General features: G+C 58.8%; 3 protein-coding genes across 11 annotated transcripts in view; 1 reads left to right on the top strand and 2 right to left on the bottom strand.

Moving 5' to 3' along the window:
• CEP164 (centrosomal protein 164kDa) overlaps positions 1-5,228 on the bottom strand; it is a 54,768-nt gene extending 49,540 nt beyond the window's left edge. For all 9 annotated transcript variants that reach the window (XM_010574983.1, XM_010574984.1, XM_010574979.1 and 6 more), the window contains exon 1: positions 5,157-5,228. The gene's annotated coding sequence lies outside the window, so the exon portion shown is untranslated. The remainder of the gene's footprint in view (positions 1-5,156) is intronic.
• Positions 1-5,441, top strand: part of BACE1 (beta-site APP-cleaving enzyme 1) — a 5,727-nt gene extending 286 nt beyond the window's left edge. The window contains exons 2-9 of the mRNA XM_010574990.1: positions 2,647-2,735; positions 3,281-3,497; positions 3,780-3,917; positions 4,034-4,168; positions 4,306-4,407; positions 4,551-4,700; positions 4,850-5,021; positions 5,116-5,441. Of these exons, the coding sequence (XP_010573292.1) occupies positions 2,647-2,735; positions 3,281-3,497; positions 3,780-3,917; positions 4,034-4,168; positions 4,306-4,407; positions 4,551-4,700; positions 4,850-5,021; positions 5,116-5,357 (1,245 nt within the window). The 3' untranslated portion in view covers positions 5,358-5,441. The remainder of the gene's footprint in view (positions 1-2,646; positions 2,736-3,280; positions 3,498-3,779; positions 3,918-4,033; positions 4,169-4,305; positions 4,408-4,550; positions 4,701-4,849; positions 5,022-5,115) is intronic.
• Positions 5,442-8,642: 3,201 nt separating this feature from the next.
• RNF214 (ring finger protein 214) lies at positions 8,643-17,229 on the bottom strand. The gene is made up of 14 exons (XM_010574991.1): positions 17,152-17,229; positions 16,809-16,868; positions 16,290-16,430; positions 15,427-15,566; positions 14,320-14,388; positions 13,364-13,460; positions 12,991-13,079; positions 12,455-12,557; positions 11,899-11,997; positions 11,171-11,547; positions 10,453-10,588; positions 10,044-10,151; positions 9,604-9,699; positions 8,643-8,898 (listed from the first exon to the last, which is right to left on the bottom strand). Exons 2-14 carry the CDS (start codon positions 16,845-16,847, stop codon positions 8,833-8,835), a joined length of 1,560 nt encoding a protein of 519 aa, XP_010573293.1. The 5' UTR covers positions 16,848-16,868; positions 17,152-17,229; the 3' UTR covers positions 8,643-8,832.
• Between the last annotated feature and the right edge of the window lie 10 nt (positions 17,230-17,239).

Raw genomic sequence — 17,239 nt, 5'->3', positions numbered from 1 at the left:
TATAATCTTGGGCCCGGGCCCTGCCACGTGTCGCAGCTGCCGGATGATTTCCGTGCGGACCACCTGTTCCCAGGCACTCATGCGTTTCCAAAGCCGTCACCCTTTCAGGCAGCGCCTTCCAGCCTTGGACTCCTTCCAAGCGCAAACGTGGTGCGTGTGCGCGCGCGCCGGAGCAAAATCCCTCCAGGCGTTGTAATGGAATTAAACGATTCACGCGAAAGAGCATGGCCGTGTGCGCGCAGGAAATCGGGGAACAGGGAGGATGTTTACCTGCGGGGACGCATGCGTCCTTCTCAAAGGCACGCGTGCCACCTGGGCACCCCACTCTGCCCCACTGCTCCAGCTCTCACCTCGCCTTTCCCCTCACCTTCCCAGCACTGGCAAGGAAGCTTCTTCCTCTATTGAGCTTTAATTTCAGGTCTGAGCTGTGCTGCGCCGTGAAGTCGCCGTCAGCGGTTAACTGCTCTCGCGCACCATGTCCCTTAGTGCATCGGTCATGCTGCGTGCTCACACCAGGCTCCCCAGGAGCAGCTGATTCATAAATAGGCAGGGAAGAAGGTGGAAGCCGAGCATCAGGAGCCGGCGTTTTGGGACAGATGGCGAAGGCTTGGCGCCTCTGCACGCAGGTCGGGGCTTGTGGCACTAGGGCAGGAGCCGCAGCTGCTGCCGAGGTGCCTGGAGGGGCTGTCGCTTCCAGGGAGCAGCCAAAGGCTTTCAGATAGCGTCCCCGCCGCACGTGTCCCAGCCTTGCCAGTTCACGTGTCGTGTCCTGGCCCAAATCGGCGCCCAAGCCGAGTCTCAAGGATGCGGGTCCTCTGCCTGACCCCCATCAGCAGGACGGAGCCTGCAGGGCGTGGGTCCCCGCTGCTCACATAGGCACGTAGCACCCACCAGCCTGGCGGGGACCGGCTGGGGTGGTTGCATGCAGGGCCCCGGTAGCAGTGGCTTGCTTCGCCTGCCCGGTGCAATGGCTGCTCTCGGCCAGGCGAGAGCAAAAAGCCTCCCTGCCGCCTGCATCCTCACTTGGCAGCATCAGCTCAGCAGGTGTTCCTCCAGGGAAACCCATCTCCTCTGGGTGCCCCAGGGATGGGCAAAGATGAGCTGCATGGAGCAGATGGCCCCTGACGGCCGATCAAACAGAGCCAGCCCAGGCGCCGTGGCAGAGGCTGCAGGTGCCGGGTTGCCAGGGGAAGGTCAGGCTGCACGGCGGGCGCTCACCCGGGAAGGGATGCTGGGGGGGCGGATGTGCCGCTCTGTTCTTTACCCGTGGCCTGAAATGGTGCCCTAGGCGACAAGCCAGCGTGGGGTCGTGGGAGACCTGTCCCCCAGCAGGGCGGTGGGACTGGGGCCAGGGGTGCCCAGGATGTGCTGCCTGTGGCCAGCCCCAGCGACAGCTCCAGCACGATCGGCATGAGCACATTATCCACCTTCCTCTCCCCTCTGACTGTGCGGATTAAGTGCCGAAGCCCTGGCACACTGCTGGCTGGGGCAGTGCTGACAAAGTGGCCCCCCCGGGTCTGAGAGTCAGAGCTCACCTCCCAGCTCTGCTGCCCAGCATGGCTGGGAGCCCCATGGAGCCCTGTGGAGCCCCGCTCCTGCTCCAGCAACCCCCACTGCACTCCTTGCAGGGCGGAGGGGGCCGCAGACAGGGTTCAGCTGGGGGCAGGATCCAGCCAGCCCGCTCCCGGCCCCGCTGGCGGGATGTCTGCTAAACCCTGCCTGTGAGCTGGTAATCCACAGCACCGGCAGGAATGAAGTGAGAGCAGAGCTCAGCGTATGGATGGCCGATTAGCAGACCCAGCAACCCATGGTGGCTCATGTACCTTCGATCCTTCCGAGCAGCTTTGCAAGCACGTTAGGTTTTCTGGCAAGGGGAGCCCAGGCACCCCGTCTTGCTGCCACTCTCTTCAGCCCCACAACACCCTGCCAGGCGCTCGCCCAATCCTGCCTATGGATTCTGGCACCAAGTGCAGGGGCTGAGGCCAGGCTGTGCTGCGAGAAGCGCTCGCACTCTGTTTGCACGGCACCCAACAACGTTTGCTCTCTGCGCAATGCCCTGATGTCGCCAACTCCCACTCCGCCACTGTGTTCTCTCACACAGTGTCTCCGAGCCATCCCTGGGCATGGCAAAAGAGGGCCCCCGCTCAGCTCGGGGCTCGGCACCGCTGCACGGTGTCCCTCCTGCCTCCTGGGCCCCCCTCCCCAGATGCAAGAGGCACCAGGGCAGCCTCCCTCCCCTGCCTCTGCCCGTCCCTCTGCTGCTGCCAGGGCAAAGGGCCCTTTGCGGCCACATAGGGTGGGCTGAGCCCCGCCAGCCCCAGGGCAGCAGCATGCGGGGCTATGCCAGGGAGCCCGAGCCCACAAGCGGCTGCCCGTGCCGGGGGGCTGGCACCAAGCCCTGCGGCTGGACTTGGGCGAGCAGGGCATGCCCTGGCCCTAGTTGGGAGGGCAGAGAGAGGCTTGCCACCCAGATAGGGACCCAGAGCCGTGGCTCCCCGGGAGGCAGGCAGTGTGGTGGCCACTGCGTGCCAGGCATGGGGATGGGGCAAGCGTTGCTCACCTGCGGTGCCAGGCAGAGCCGGGCGGGCAGCGCAGCAGAGTCTCCTGCTGCAGTCCTGAGCCTCCCTGTCTCTCTTCCTTCTCCAGCTGAATATCCTGGTGGATACCGGGAGCAGTAACTTTGCTGTGGGAGCTGCGCCTCACCCCTTCCTCCGGCGATACTACCAGCGGCAGCTGTGAGTATGCTATGCTGGGGGGACAGAGAGAGCGCAGCCACCGCTCCGTGTGCCCGTGATGCAGCCCCGGCCCCACAGAGGCATGCTGTCCCTTCTCGCTGGGGCTCCAGCCAGACCCTGCTGGGCACCGCCAGCCTCTGGGCCAGCTGGGTCCGCACCACCCTTCCTGTGCCCGGAGAAGGAGGGACCCCTCGGCTGCCTGTCTGCCCTCCCGCAACATTTAGGATGGTGTCTGGGCGGCTGGCTGTTGCACACAGCAAAGAGCCACCGGGCTTGTCCCCTGCACACCCTGTGACAGCCTTGGCCCAGGCTGCAAGGAGCCGTCCTGGCACTTCATTGAGCTGCGTGCGGTGGGGCTCCCCAACAGCCCCACTTGCGGAGACACACGCTGCCCTCACCCAGGCATGCTGGCCTGCAGGACAGGCATGCCCCTAGGCTCGCAAATGCTCGCCTACACATGCATGTGCTCCCACCGTCACCCAGCGGCGAGGGCATCCGCTCCTCCTCCGCGCCAGTCTTACTCCAGCTCTTTGACACCGTTGCAGGTCCAGCACCTACCGCGACCTGCGGAAAGGCGTGTACGTGCCCTACACCCAGGGCAAGTGGGAAGGGGAACTGGGCACCGACCTTGTCACCATCCCCCACGGCCCCAACGTCACCGTCAGAGCCAACATTGCTGCCATCACGGAGTCGGACAAATTCTTCATCAATGGCTCCAACTGGGAAGGGATCCTGGGGCTGGCATATGCTGAGATCGCCCGGGTGAGTCCTGGCTCACAGCCGGCCAGGCGCCCTGCTGGCAGCCGTGGGTGCCATGGCCCGGCAGGGTTCAATTGCCTCTTTCCTCGGCTCTGCTCGGTCCCCTGGGGCCCCGCTCGCAGCTGTGCCGGTGACCGTGAGCCCCACTCCAACAGCACATGGAGCCAGGATCCCTGGGGGTGCAGCAGTCCCAGTGAGGGGAGCTCCCCTGGGCACGGAGAGCCCCTGGCAAAGGGACGGCACTGACCCATCCCTGTCCTGCCCCTGCTCTTCTCTTCCCACCAGCCCGATGACAGCCTGGAGCCCTTCTTTGACTCCCTGGTGAAGCAGACCCGGGTGCCCAACATCTTCTCCCTCCAGCTTTGTGGGGCAGGCTTCTCGCCCAATGAGACGGAGGCCCTGGCGTCGGTGGGAGGCAGCATGGTGAGTGCTCTGCAGGCAGCCAGCAGGCCAGGGGAGGCCGGTGGGGCTGCCTGCGGGACGCAGCCCGGCCAGAGATGGCAGCACGTGGTGGCAGCGCGTTTCTGTCTCTGCTTCCGATCATTGGTGGCATCGACCGCTCGCTGTACGTGGGTGACATCTGGTACACGCCCATCCGGAAGGAGTGGTACTACGAGGTCATCATCGTCAAGCTGGAAGTCAATGGGCAGGACCTCAACATGGACTGCAAAGAGGTGAGGGGGCCGTGGGGGAACCCACCCTACGGGGCACACTGCTGCTGGAGGTGTCCGCCTTCTATCCGAGGGGGGAGCGGGAGGGGAGCGGTGCTGGAGTCTGGCACCTAGGTCACTCCTTCTCTTCTGCCCCCCAGTACAACTACGACAAGAGTATCGTGGACAGCGGGACCACCAACCTCAGGCTGCCAAAGAAGGTGTTTGAGGCTGCGGTGAAATCCATCAAAACAGCTTCGTCGGTCAGTGAAAGCCATCCCTCCCCCGTGGGCATGTGCCCAGGGCCAGTGCGGGGCTGTGGGCAGCACGGCTGCCCCTAACCAGCCCGAGCATCTCTGCTGCCTGCCCACCGTGGCTCCGCTCACCTCTTCTTCCCTTCTGGCAGACGGAGAAGTTCCCGGACGGCTTCTGGCTGGGGGAGCAGCTGGTTTGCTGGCAGGTCGGCACCACCCCCTGGCACATCTTCCCCGTCCTATCCCTCTACCTGATGGGGGAGGCCACCAACCAGTCCTTCCGGATCACCATCCTGCCCCAGGTGAGCGCTGGCCCAGGCAGACCCTGCCCAGTGCTGAGCAGGCTGGAGCTGGTCGCGCGGACCAGATCATGCTGGGTGGGTGCGGACAGCTGCCCGCCCCCAGGAGCTCTGCCCCGTCCCCTCTCCTGATGGCACGTCTCTTCCGGCAGCAATACCTGCGCCCGGTGGAGGACGTGGCCACCTCTCAGGACGACTGCTACAAGTTTGCCATCTCCCAGTCCTCCACAGGCACTGTCATGGGCGCCGTTATCATGGAGGGCTTCTACGTGGTCTTCGACCGTGCCCGCAAGCGCATCGGCTTTGCTGTCAGTGCCTGCCATGGTGAGGGCTGGGCCCGGAGGGAGGGAGAAGCGGAGGGAGTGCAGACGCGCAGGGGTGGCGCGGCGGCCAGACCCCTGCCTTCTCCTGCCTGCAGTGCACGACGAGTTTCGGACAGCCGCCGTGGAGGGACCCTACCTGCACTCCAACATGGAGGACTGCGGCTACAACATCCCACAGACGGACGAGTCCACCCTGATGACCATCGCCTATGTCATGGCAGCCATCTGCGCCCTATTCATGCTGCCCCTCTGCCTCATGGTGTTCCAGTGGCGCTGCTTCCACTGCCTGCGGCGGGACCACGACGACTTCGCCGATGACATATCCTTGCTGAAGTGACAGCAGAGCGTGGGGGCAGCCCCGGGGGCTGCAGCTGAGGCAGCGGGGCAGGGAGAGGTAGGTCCTTTCTCCGGGGGCTGGACCATGGAGGCAGGGCAGTGGTGTGGGGAGCTCGGACCCTCAGCCCAGGCTCTCCTGGCCCTGGGGGACTTGGTGCCCGGCAGGGCTGGCGGGCCGGGAGCAGCTGTGGGAGCCCCAGGCCCAGGCTGTGTTCATCCGGGACCTACAGAAAGAGCATGGCAGCTGCGGAGGTGGGTGAGGGCGCAGCAGCCCCGTCCCAGGGGCCGAGGGTAGCATCTCTGCTCCAGCACCCAGCCTGTCCCAAGCTCTCCTGCCCAGGCCATCCCTGCCAGGCGTGGCAGAGTCATGCTGACGAGCCATCCCCTGCCTGTCCCCTGTCGCCCTCCATCCCTGTGCAGCTGCCCCTCTCGGGATGCCACCGGCTCAGGCTCTCCACGCAGGGAGCTGTGCGTGCATGCCTTCCCTGTGTGGCTCCCTGCACAGGACACCTGCCTGAGCCGAGCTCCAGAGTTCCCATCTCAGGAGCCTCCCGTCCCCAGCCCCGGGCTTTTCGGAGACAGCCACGCAGGGCCAGCCTGGGGCTGCCCGGACAGGAGCAGCCAGAGGCAGGGGTTTCCCTCCCATCCTTCTGCTTCCCCTGTACACGTCTCGCTCCAACGTTTCCTGTGGCATTTCCCCTGCCCTCCCAAACCGTCCTTCCGCTGCTGCCAGCCCCGGGACTCCCTGTGCCCACCCTGCCCTCCCGCCGGCCTCCGGGACAGGCAGGAGCAGGCACCCATCTCCCTGCTCCATTTTCACTCGCCACGTCCCATTTGGGGACAGGAAACTGCCTCACCTCCGTTCCAGCAGCAGTGGCGCCTGCCACGGAGAAGCCGGTGGCTGCTGCCCTCCCATCCCAGGATAAACAGCCTCCCGGCTCGGGGACATTGGCACTTGCCCCCACAGGCTGTGTGGGGAGGGAAAGAAGCGGCATGTCCCCCCTCCGAGCACCAGGCAGCCCGCTACGCGCAGAAACCGCGTGCCGAGAGAGCGAAGTACCCAACCCCCATGCCGGCCACTCTCCGGCCCACCCGCGCCCGTTTGAAAGCCATAGGGGAGCCAGCGCCGGGCTTGGCCAGCTCCCACCCGCAGCCCCTGCCCTGCCTCACCGCCAGCGAGTCCCACGGCGGATCCTCTCTGCTCGCTCCACAAGTCTGTGCGTCCTGGCCAGGCCTCGGCTCCTGCTCCCACAGCGTGAGACACCCTGGCAGCTTGGGGGCTGCGGGGACTGCAGCATTTCTTATTTTTTAAACACACAGTTCTATTTATTTCAGATTTTGGGGGGGTTGTTTGTTTTTTTTTTATAATGCAAGTCATTGGTAGTGCAGCTGCGCAGAATCAGAGCGTGTACATAGCAGGTCCCACACCGTGCACAGGTGTACAAGTAAAGGTTGCTTCTCACCTGTACAAGATATACATATATCTGTATTTTTAATTCTAGCGCTGAAAGCCACTGTTCCAAACCCAACATTAGGGGGTTTGGTCCTGTTTTGTTTTGGGTTTTTTTTAAATACTTTCAGCCCTCCGCTCAGTCCTAGGGCCTAGGCCACAGCCCAAGGCCAAGGCTCGCTCAGCAGCGGTGTGCTCGGGTGGAAGCACTTTATGGATCAGGGGTGGCCCAAGTTGGTTTCGGAGGAGGTGGTGACAGTGACGGAGGGATGCAGGAGGAGGGCAGGGCTGGAGCACACAGAGCAGTGGTTCACGAGCCGAAAGGACCTCCGCCACAGGCTCACCACCTCCCTTCCCCTGGGCAGACGCCCTCGAGCTTGCAGGCAGTTGATCATGCTGTACTTCCTTACTTCTCTGCCTCCAACCTGGACAGGAAAGTCCTTCCTTTCAAACACCAAGATCCACTAATTAAGAGGCAACGTTCCTCCACGAGCAAAAGAGGGGGCTGGGCTGCCTGCGGCACGGGGCCGAGCTGGCAGCTGCCCAGTGGAGGCATGTGCAAGAGTCCAGCCACTGCTTCAGCTTGGGGACAGGGGCCGGGGGCTGGAGCGCTGTGAGTCTGCAGTAATCGCCAAGCATAAAGCTTGTTAACTAAACCCTGCGGTTAAGTATTTCTTTGAAAAAGCAGTGAGGGAGCCAGCATGCACGGCAAGAGGAAACCCACATCGTGTAGGAGAGGCAAGCCAGGCACCACTGCAGCAGCCCGGTAAACACACCCCTCCGCTGTCCCACTTCGCTACTAGCACCCTCGCAAGTAGCATCCCCTTACTCTGAAACAGCAAGCACCCAGCGATTCCGCTTCAGCGCAAGAGGGCAACATTACGTGATTGCAGCGTGTGCGCAGACCTCCACACCCTCGTGCCTGCCCAGGACTCCCCCCTCCCCAGGATCCCAGAGACTCTGTTGTGGACCACTGCCTTAAAAAGCTGGCAAGCGTGTGCGTGCGTGCGTGCAGAAAGAGTCAGATAGTGGCCAAATTCAGGCATGCTGTGCCATGGCAGCGCTTGCCCTGACCAACCCCGAGGTGTAGGTGCCTCCAGCAGTGCTGAATTCGTGCCACAGACTGCAAGTAAGGGGGGAAAAATTTCTAGAGAGTCAGCGCAAGATTTTAAGTGGGGCCAAGCACCTCGTAATCCCACCGAAATCCACAGAGAAAGCACTGGTGCCTCAGCCCATGCTTTAGGAGAAAGTACAGGAGAGGGGAAACTAGGAACTGCAACAGGTTGGTTGGTTATCCTGAGCTGCAGTGCAGCTGAATCCGTTCGTTCCTGAGCACTCCCTCCCCAGGGCCCAGAGTTACAGCAGGGAACACCAGGTCAAGGCGTGTGCAGAACTCTGCCCCACAGGAGGGGGATGGGGACGGTTACCGCAGGCCGTTGCTGTAGGCTCCAGTACTCTGTAACCCATTGTCTATGTAAGAACGATGAATGTTAACACGGTAAATTATTATTACATTAAAAAAAGACCACAAAAAAATGCTCTTCATCTGCGACCTGTTCACTGCCACGAGGGGAGCTACTGGGTGAGCACCCACAGTGCCAGATGGACACAGCAGGGGGCCGGGCACAGGGCAGTGAGGTATCCCACCAAGGGGAATGGTTTGCAGCAAGTGTGGAGCTGCCGAAGCGCTGGCCCCAGAGAAGAAGCCATGGGAAGCTAAGTGGGAAGAGGCAGTTACACCAGCCGCCAGCATCCTGGCGAACAGGTTATGCTTTAACACTCATTCACAAGGAAGCCAGCAAGACTGCGAGCTAAGAAATTAGGAGCAGCACCAGATCACTGCATAATATACACACTTTATTTATGAATTTGTATGTATACAGACTTTCTATACACACATTACCTATATAATAAAAATGTACATGTGTATACATGGTCGTATAAATATAGAACTGTAGAAATCTTAGAACCGATCCTGTCTATTCACAGCAACTCCTTCTGGGGGACCGCTTTGTTCGAGTAGCTGTCATTTGAGACTTGGACAAAAGGGGCAAGTGTCATTTGTGTTGGTTTGTGCCCAGAATTTGATGCACTGGAAGAGAGAGAATTCGTCAAGAGCCACCGGCACAACTCGAAGGTGCTGTGAACAGAGCGTGGCACTGCTCTTCCAGAACAGGGGTGGCAAGGGCACTTGTTTTAAGGGATGGTTTCTCTGGCTCCTTAGAGACAACCTCCATCAAAAGGTCACCATGCGGAGGGAGCCCTCCTCAACACATGGTTTTCCATTTCCTCAGCAGTTGCCGGAGGCCCCAGAGCCACGGGGATGATGGGTTTGCCTACACAGGTGAACCACTGCCAGCACTGCAGGATGAGAAAGTCTCCTCCTCTTGCCAAGAGCTCCTGTGCACAGGCCCATGGCGCCCAGACAACTGGGCGACAGTGGCAGTGCTCTCCCTCACCCTGTATTCTAGATCCTTCCAGACCATCCTGCTCCAGGAAGGCAAAAGGCTGGGATCTAACCCTCATGGCAATGAGCGCAGGCTCGGGGGCAGGAATAAGGACAGCCCAATCCTAAAGCCACCACCAAATGGCCCCTCAGGGCAGCCCAGCCTAAAAGCATGGAGAGGGAGGGCATGACACGATGCAGAGAAGTTGGTTATCGATCACACCATTCTCCTGGCAAGATCTCCAGAAAAGAGCAACTCGCTACACGTGGCCAGGGCCCCCGGAAGGGAATCGGCACTGGCCACCATTACCAGGCACCCAAGAGCAGCACGCAGCAGGGAAGCACACTCACCTCCTTGTGCAGCACGTGCGAGCAGGCCATGGGGTGAAGGTCACCAGGCTGCACAAGCTTCTGGCACATTAGACACAGCTTACAGGCAGCCGGGGTCTGGGACGGGCAGCGAGGGAACAGAAGAGAGATAGGCATGGAAGTCAGGCACCCCAGCTCAGGTCACGTATCCCACATTCCAGCTACTTGTCCCACCAGCTGCAGCCAGAGGCCACAGTCTACCCGATTCCTGCCTCTGCCCGTGGCCATCACACAGCGTCAGAGCCTCCAACACCTCTCTTGTGGCCACTCCCCTCCCTTCTACCTCAGCAGCCCAAGTAGCTGCCTGAGGAGAGAGGTCCCAGCTTCACTGGCGCATCCTTTCAGCCACCTCTCAGAAGGGCTCCCTCCCTCCGCTTTCCCTGGGGATGGTGAAGTGCTCTAGGAAAGCCAAAAAGCCTTACGTGCGACGCTGTTCCAGGGTAAGCCACCTGGGCCGGGGGCAGGAACATGGGTGTGCTGATCTGAGGCAGTGGAGCAGAGAACATGGGGGCCCTAATTCGACCGAGAGGCTGCAGCAAGGCAAACGAGGCACATTGGAAAAGCCCAGAAGGAAAGGACAGCCGAGTTACCCCAAGTCACCACGTGAAAAAACACTCCCTTGAGTCAGCCGCAGTCAGCAGAAAGGGGAACCCAGGGGACACGCCTGACGCATGGCCCAAACCCGAGCCCTGTGCAGTCCCGGCAGCGGGCCACGTGCAGCTGGGAACCGGGGAGCAGGCACAGCCTCTCCCCACTACCCAGCCTCCCCTTTCCGGCACCCCCCCGGGGGGGCTCTGGCGCCCCCCCCCCAGCCCCCCGCCGCTCTCCCACCTGAGCCCCGGCCGCTGCCCGCTCTTGCTGCTCCGCCAGCTTGGCCGCCACCAACTGGTTCAGCTCCTCCATGGTCAGGCCTGCCATGGTCCTCCGAGCCGTCTTGATCTGCTGCAGTATGTTGGTGAGCTGGGCCCTGCATGGACAGCAGCCTGCTGAGAGCTCCCAGCCACTGCCAGCGAGCTGAGCAGCCCCCACAGATGGGGACCCTCTGTCCAAGGCCCCTGCAACACCGCTCCAGGCGAGCCAGCCACCCCAGCCCCAAGGGAAGCTCGTATCGCAGCGAAGGAGTGTGCACTCTCAACCATCTACACTCTCAATGAGGCAAATTGCACACTGAACGAGCTCCTTGGCCCAAAACACTGGGGAAAGAGCGGGGAAACCCCGTCTGGAGCAAGAGACAGTGCCCACCCGTCATGCAGCCAGGATGCAGCACCGTGGAGGCTGAAGGGCTTGCCCGAGGCGGTGCTGGGCATAGGAGGCTCTTGGCTGAGCTCAGGTATGATTGCTGTCCTTCAGACAAAGCTCCCACCGTTTCTCATTCCCAGTGCCATGGCAATCCTGACAGAAAGTACCCAGCCTTTGCTCCTCGCCTTCAGGCTTCCCTCCCTTCCTCCAGGCCCTGCCAGCGGCAGGAGGAGCTCCGCTTCCCCTTACCCCAGCTCACATCCCACATGCCAGTCTTCACTTGCCGGGAAGGACAACGCAAGACACTTACTTGTTGCACTGTGGAAACCGAGTCAACAGCTTCTCCAGCAGCTTTTCCAGCTTATCGGCTGGCTGCAGCCTGTGAAACTCTGGAGTGACATTAACTCCTCCCAGGCCTGGCGGAGGAGGGATGGAGGCGGCGGGAGTCACGTGAGGGCTGTGCGTGCCAATAAGCGATGCCACTACCGGGCTGTTTCTTCCCTGGGAAGCAGGCAGTGGTGGGGAAGGCTGGTTGGGCCTGGATATAGCAGGGTTCAGGAGAGGAAAGGAGAGCGCCCGCGGATCAGCACTTGGCATGACCATGGGAACAGGAACTGGTCCGATGGGAAAGGGGAGCCTGGGAGTAAGGGATGGGTTGGGCTGGAATGCTGTCAGCATGAAATCTGTCTGAGAAAGAAAAACCGGTGGAGAAGAAAAGGCTGGTTAGAATAAACCCATCTGAAAGCAGAGCCAAGCGCCTTCCTTCTCAGCCAGCCGCAAGGCAGGCTGAACTGCAGGCACTGGCACCTCTACTCCTCATGGCGAGGGAAAGAGACCCTTCCCCTCCTCTCCAGGGATGGCCAGTAAGCCCCAACAGACAGGTGACAAGCACAGGACCCCTGGAAACGCAATCCTTCCTTCAATGCACACGGCGCAGGCCGTGCCAGTTATGGGGCAGTGGGCAGGGTGTTCCCCAGTGCCCCGCAGCAACTTCCCAGCAGTGAAAGCTTGTATTTGTGAGGCTGGAGAGGCACTCACTTCCGAGGGTGGAGGTGGCAGCGTCGGGGTTGGGATCTGCGGGAGGCTGCTCAGCTTTGTTCCGTTTCTCACCATCTGAATGTGGTCATTGAACTGATCCTAGCAGAGAGGGAAGAAAACAGACGCATTTATCAAAGCCTCTGCCTGCGGAAGTTCTGCGCACTGTGTCCCTAGAGCAGGCAGATTCCCCTGCCTGGGCAGAGCATTCTTAGCCCCACAATGGTTGCAGGCCCTAAAGCAGACACAGTTCAGCTCCACAAGAGTTGAGAGAATGCAAAAGGACCCGGAGGGTGAAACAGCGTAACTGCCTCTGCAATTAACCCAACACACGGCCGTCATATCCGCGTGGCTTGTTCACACACGCGAGCCCAAAGAGGGAGGCAGAAGATCTCTGCAGCCGCTGGCAAAGGCAGACCGACTGTGCTGTGCTTTTGGGCACACAGCTGCTTCTGGGTCTTGGTCCTCTCCCAAAGAGGGTTGAAACTAAGCATGCCAAGTAGCATCAACATGAAGAGCTGCTCAGTGTTAGGCAGGGAGCCGTTTGGCGGGAACTTACTCGGACGCTTTCCTTGGTCATTCGTATCCTGTTCAGCCTCATCTCCCACTCCTGCTTTGGCCTCATCGTCTCCAGCGTGGGTGGTGCAGACCTGCAAGCGCAACTAAACTTTCCCACTTGCAACTGTGCTCTCACTGGCAGCAAAGCGGGAGCAACTAATACACCACACCCTCCGTCCTTCCCCCATCAGGGCTCCCCTCCTCCGGCTGGGCAGGAAGAAGGGCTCACAGCCAGGCAAAGAACCCCGCAAGAGAAGAGCGTGTACTGATCTGGTGGACAGACACACAGACACCACAGTCAGTGCCATGCCTACAGCACTCAGTCTAGAGCATGGCACACGTTCAGCAGATGAACAGTAACGGGGAGTAAGGACAGCCTCACATACCCTTGTTTTGCAACATTAACGAATCACATTATTTTAGTCAGAAAGCCCTGGGAAACCTTGAACTTCTTCAGTCAAGCCTCCAGCCTAAGTAGAGGAAGAGGAGATGGGCCTGCAGGGACACCCTGCCATTTCCGAGGCCGCAGAGACTTACTTGAGGTAGGTGAGGTGCAGCTCTGCTTCTTTTTCTGCTTCTTCTAGTTTCAACACCAGCAGCTCCTTTCGGCTCTCCAGGGACAGGATCTAGCGGAGAGAGGCCCCACACAAAGGGCAGTTTTTGTGCTCCCGTTTCTTGCTGCCAGACTGCCACAGTAATCTCTTCGCTAAGCACCATTCTAAGTGCACCAGGGCACCAGTCCCTACTAAAGTTTACTGATGCTCATTTGTCCCTTCTTTTGTCCCACAAAGAGGGGGACTTAGCCGCCTCCTCTACTGCTCCGAATTTCACGTAATCATTCATTACGCCCCGGAATCTTAAAAAGACTCTCTTCAACAAGTGCTTTGCAGGAAAGGCGTCACCTACTAACCTCTGCTTTCCAGGCCCGTTCCGTCTCCTCGAGAATGTTCCTGTTGATTTCATTGTGCTGGTTCTTCAGCTTATCTAGCTCCATCTCCCATAGCTGCCTGCAGACAGAAACAGAACCGGTCAGCTTCAGAAACAGAACCGGTCAGCTTCAGCACTGGAATGGCGTGGAACAGGAGAGCTGACAAACTCCCACAAAACCGATCAATCCTTGCAGCTCTGGATGGGGTGGAACCGTGGAAGATCGGCAGCTTCCACGCCATGACACCAGCCACCGTTCCCAAGGCTGCGTGAGTCACCGTCCCAAGAGTGAGCTGCTCCAGAGCACGCAAACAACCAGTGTGCAAACACGCTGGGCAAACGAAGGAGAGGGGAAGTCCCCTCGACAAAATTCCATCCAGCTCCAGGGATGGGTGCACTGGTCTGAACCAGGAAGCGACCTGAAGCAGCACACAGAACGAAGCCATTCTGATCCTGCAGAAGTTTCAAGCTGGCTGTTTCCACCTGCATTACGTCCGCATCTATGCCTAGACCTGGAGCTTCTCTGCCCAGCTTGAAAACAGCAAAGTGTGCCAGAGAGTTTAGAGTAGCTGGGCGGCTGTGGGGAACAGACAGAGAGATAGGTTTGCCCTAATTCTGGGAAGTGGAAATTCAGTCGAAGGTAGCAGTTACAAGCTGAGTCAATCCACCAAGCATAAAATCTAATCTTATGGGATCTTTGTGTCACAAGTATCTAGGAGACTGCTTGTGACCAGGATCAAAGAGGATTTAAGCCTGAGACCGGGGGCACCAGCCTGCTGGAAGAGGAGAGAAAACCTTCAGAGCACATAACCGGACAGCACTGTTAGACCGCTCTCTCTAGCTCACCCCACCAGAAGCATCAGACTCATTCCAAAACAAAATGACTGGAAGGAAAAGAGTATTCAACAGTATTCATCCTGTAACAAAGAAGAGCCTTACTTTTCATCAGACTGCTCTGCAATCAGAGAAGCAATCTTGTTTTCCTTCTCCTCCTGCTCCTTCAGCAACCTGTGCAGGAGAGAAAGGACAGATGGAGTCGCCTACTGCGAAGGTGTTACCGCCCAGCCACCGACACTGGAGGCCCCAAGTTTAAACAACGTAATGGCACAGCTGTGCACCCAATGTGACAACACATTCTGAAGACTGCACCATTCAGTAAACGGTTGAGCGCAACCGCTAACATCCTCCAGAGCAAAAATTTTGCTGTATCATGATACTGCACAAAGACTGTGGCACAGAACCAGAATTTGCTGCGGGGAGCTGTGCTGCTCCGACAACACATGCTTCGCAGCCGTTCCCTCGGGGGAAACAGGGGCCGAGTACTTGGAACCATTACTAAAGGAGTTTTATCCAAAAGCATCACTGAGGCCTCAGAAAAAAACAAACAAAAAACCCCCCACCAGACCTCTACAACATGACAGAATGGCTCCGTAAAAGTGCAAATTCACCATCCAAAGGAACGTTCAGATCTTCACAAACAACTCGCACCTCGCTCGCGTTAGACACCACCCCCTCCCCATGCTGAATCTCATAGGATTCTTTGCACAGAGCAGGCGACCTGGCTTACAGCAAAGCCTGAGAGCAGCCGACAGCCTTTCAAACTGTTTGGTGTGAGACAGTCAAGCAGCCTACCAAAATGGGAGATTTTGAGGGGAACAACTTGGAAAGGCCAACGAGACCCTACCCCTAGCACTGCAACAGAGCACTCCCGCCTCCTGTGGAAAGGCTCTGGATTCCAAAAGACGGCAACGCGCAGAGCCGAGCTGCATGTTATCCTTGCCAAGTGCTGTCCACGCATACACCTAACAGGCAAAGCAATAATCCGCTGCCCAAACATTTGTTTTGAGATCTTCTGTAAACAAAAGGTGCTCTACCTGTGGTAGATCCCTTCAAAACCATATGAAACCTAAGCTGCTCCCTGAAATGCTCGCTGCTTCCCAAATGTTTAAAGGGATCCTCTTCTGCTTCATCAGGTATACATGAGGGTTAAGCAATCCCTTCCCCCTACCCCGCCCCAAATAAACACTTTCTTTTCCATACTCATACCTTCTGCCTTTCTCACAGAGCTTCTCAATTTCTGCTTTCAGATCCTGCTCTTTCTGCAAGAATTCTTTCTTTTCCTTCTCCATCTTCTTCTTTGTCTCTTCTCGCTTGATCGTAACATCCTGAATCGCTTTCAGGATTTCCTAGAGTAAAACAAGCATTGTGCAATTAAAGAGCAAAATTCCCAAGTAACGGTTTTCAGTTTAAATACGTTATTATTTTAGATTAATTGAATAGAGATTATGAAATTACACGTGTCATCAAAATCTTTCTTTTTAGCAGTAGATCCAGACAAGATATATAGCAGTTATTATGAGGAGACCCAGGAGACAGACAGATAGTCTGAACCGCAGGTTCTCCTGCCCCTTTAGAAGGATTTTAAGGGGCGGCGAGTTCTGCTCTGTTCTCGATCTAGCTGATAGGACACTGATGGCTCCTTTTGTCTACAGGTCACCTGCAAGTCACTCCTTTAACCTAGTGATCCTTGAGCAACGGCCACAGAAATCTAAATAATCACACGGAGCTAATTCTCCTCACTCCACACTGGCTTTCATTTGGAAAAAACAACGCACTTGTTGAAGAGACGTTGCGAGAGCACCGTCAGGAGCAGATGTGCGTGCAAGATGCTGCGTTAGCAATTAGTTCTGAAGTGCTCAGCACCCCGATGTGGGCAGGGGCCAGTCCTTAGTGCTGCAAAATAGCGGGGTCCGCAAGGGAAACTGCCATGTGGTGCGTCACTGCCGCTTCTCAAGGCCTGCTTTGCTCCCTGCCGTGCCCCTCCGCATGAGGCCAAAGCAGCCCGCCTCGATCGCGTGGGCGGCAGTGCTAATGGGCAGGTTAAACAACAAGAGGACTTTGCCAAATACCTGGTGGTTCTTCATCTCTTCTTCCCTCCGCTGCTGAAGCTGCTTAAGCTGTACCTGCAGCTGATTCTCCACCTGCCTCTGTTTGTCCAACACCTCCTGGTAGCGCTCCTTCAACAGAGCCCTCTCAGACATCATTTTGTCCTGCAGTGGAGAGTGGCAACTTAGGCAGAACCCTCCCCTTCCCTCACACTCAAGAGAGCACAGACAGGGGCAGGAAAGCTCAGTGGCATGTAAGAGCCCAGCGGGCACCACTGTCAAGAACCGCAGTTTAACGGCTTCCACTTTCAAAGCTCAGGCTCCCTCAGTTGGAAAGGATGAAGGGGGGCACCGCCAGCAGCGGCAGCTAGTGCCGCATGTCCTCCTTTAAAGAGGACAGCTTTGGAACGCCAAGGCTGGTATTGAAAAAGGTAAAAAAACACCCCGTGGGAAGAGCAGCGCTCCAGCTCCTTTGCCCGGGGAGGGCGGTGTGGGAGCGCGAGTGGCAGAGCCTAGACCCGATCACAGGGCTTCGATACCCACCAAATTCTTCTCAATATCCTGATCCGTGTTCACGTCCATGTCAGCCGTCTTGAAATCGGTCTGCGAAGGGAAACGATTGCTGCCGGACTCCCCCCAACCCCTCTGCAGCCTCACCAAGTGCCCAGAGCCACAACAGCCAGTCCAGCGCCTTCGGGACCGGGCAGCACCCACGGCCACGCTTCACCACCTGGTCTCCGCCTGCTCGGGTCACGAGTGACCCCCACCCCCCCAAAAGCAACCGGGTCCCGAATCGCCCCGTGTAACCAGCCTGGTCCCGCACCCGGTGAAACCCTGCCGCCCCACGGGCCCGGCAGCCGCGCTCCCCGCCGGGGCGGACACCCACCTGCACGGCGATGTTCTGCGAGGGCCGGGCGGGGGCCGCCTCCGGGTCGGGCTCCTCCGCCGCCTCCGCCTCCGCGCCGCCGGGCCCG

Source organism: Haliaeetus leucocephalus, unplaced genomic scaffold (assembly GCF_000737465.1).
Source record: "Haliaeetus leucocephalus isolate CR32 unplaced genomic scaffold, Haliaeetus_leucocephalus-4.0 Scaffold450, whole genome shotgun sequence".
Lineage (NCBI taxonomy): Eukaryota > Metazoa > Chordata > Aves > Accipitriformes > Accipitridae > Haliaeetus > Haliaeetus leucocephalus.
Note: the sequence above shows the minus strand (reverse complement) of the source record. Positions and strands in the feature narration are given on the sequence as shown.

Coding starts and splice junctions, on each gene's coding strand:
- RNF214 (XM_010574991.1), bottom strand. CDS start 16,847: ATGGACGTGAACACGGATCAGGATATTGAGAAGAATTTG. Junction 11,998..12,454: donor TGACCAAGGAAAGCGTCCGA/GTAAGTTCCCGC, acceptor CCTCTCTGCTAG/GATCAGTTCAATGACCACAT. Junction 11,548..11,898: donor TGCCACCTCCACCCTCGGAA/GTGAGTGCCTCT, acceptor TTTCTTTCTCAG/ACAGATTTCATGCTGACAGC.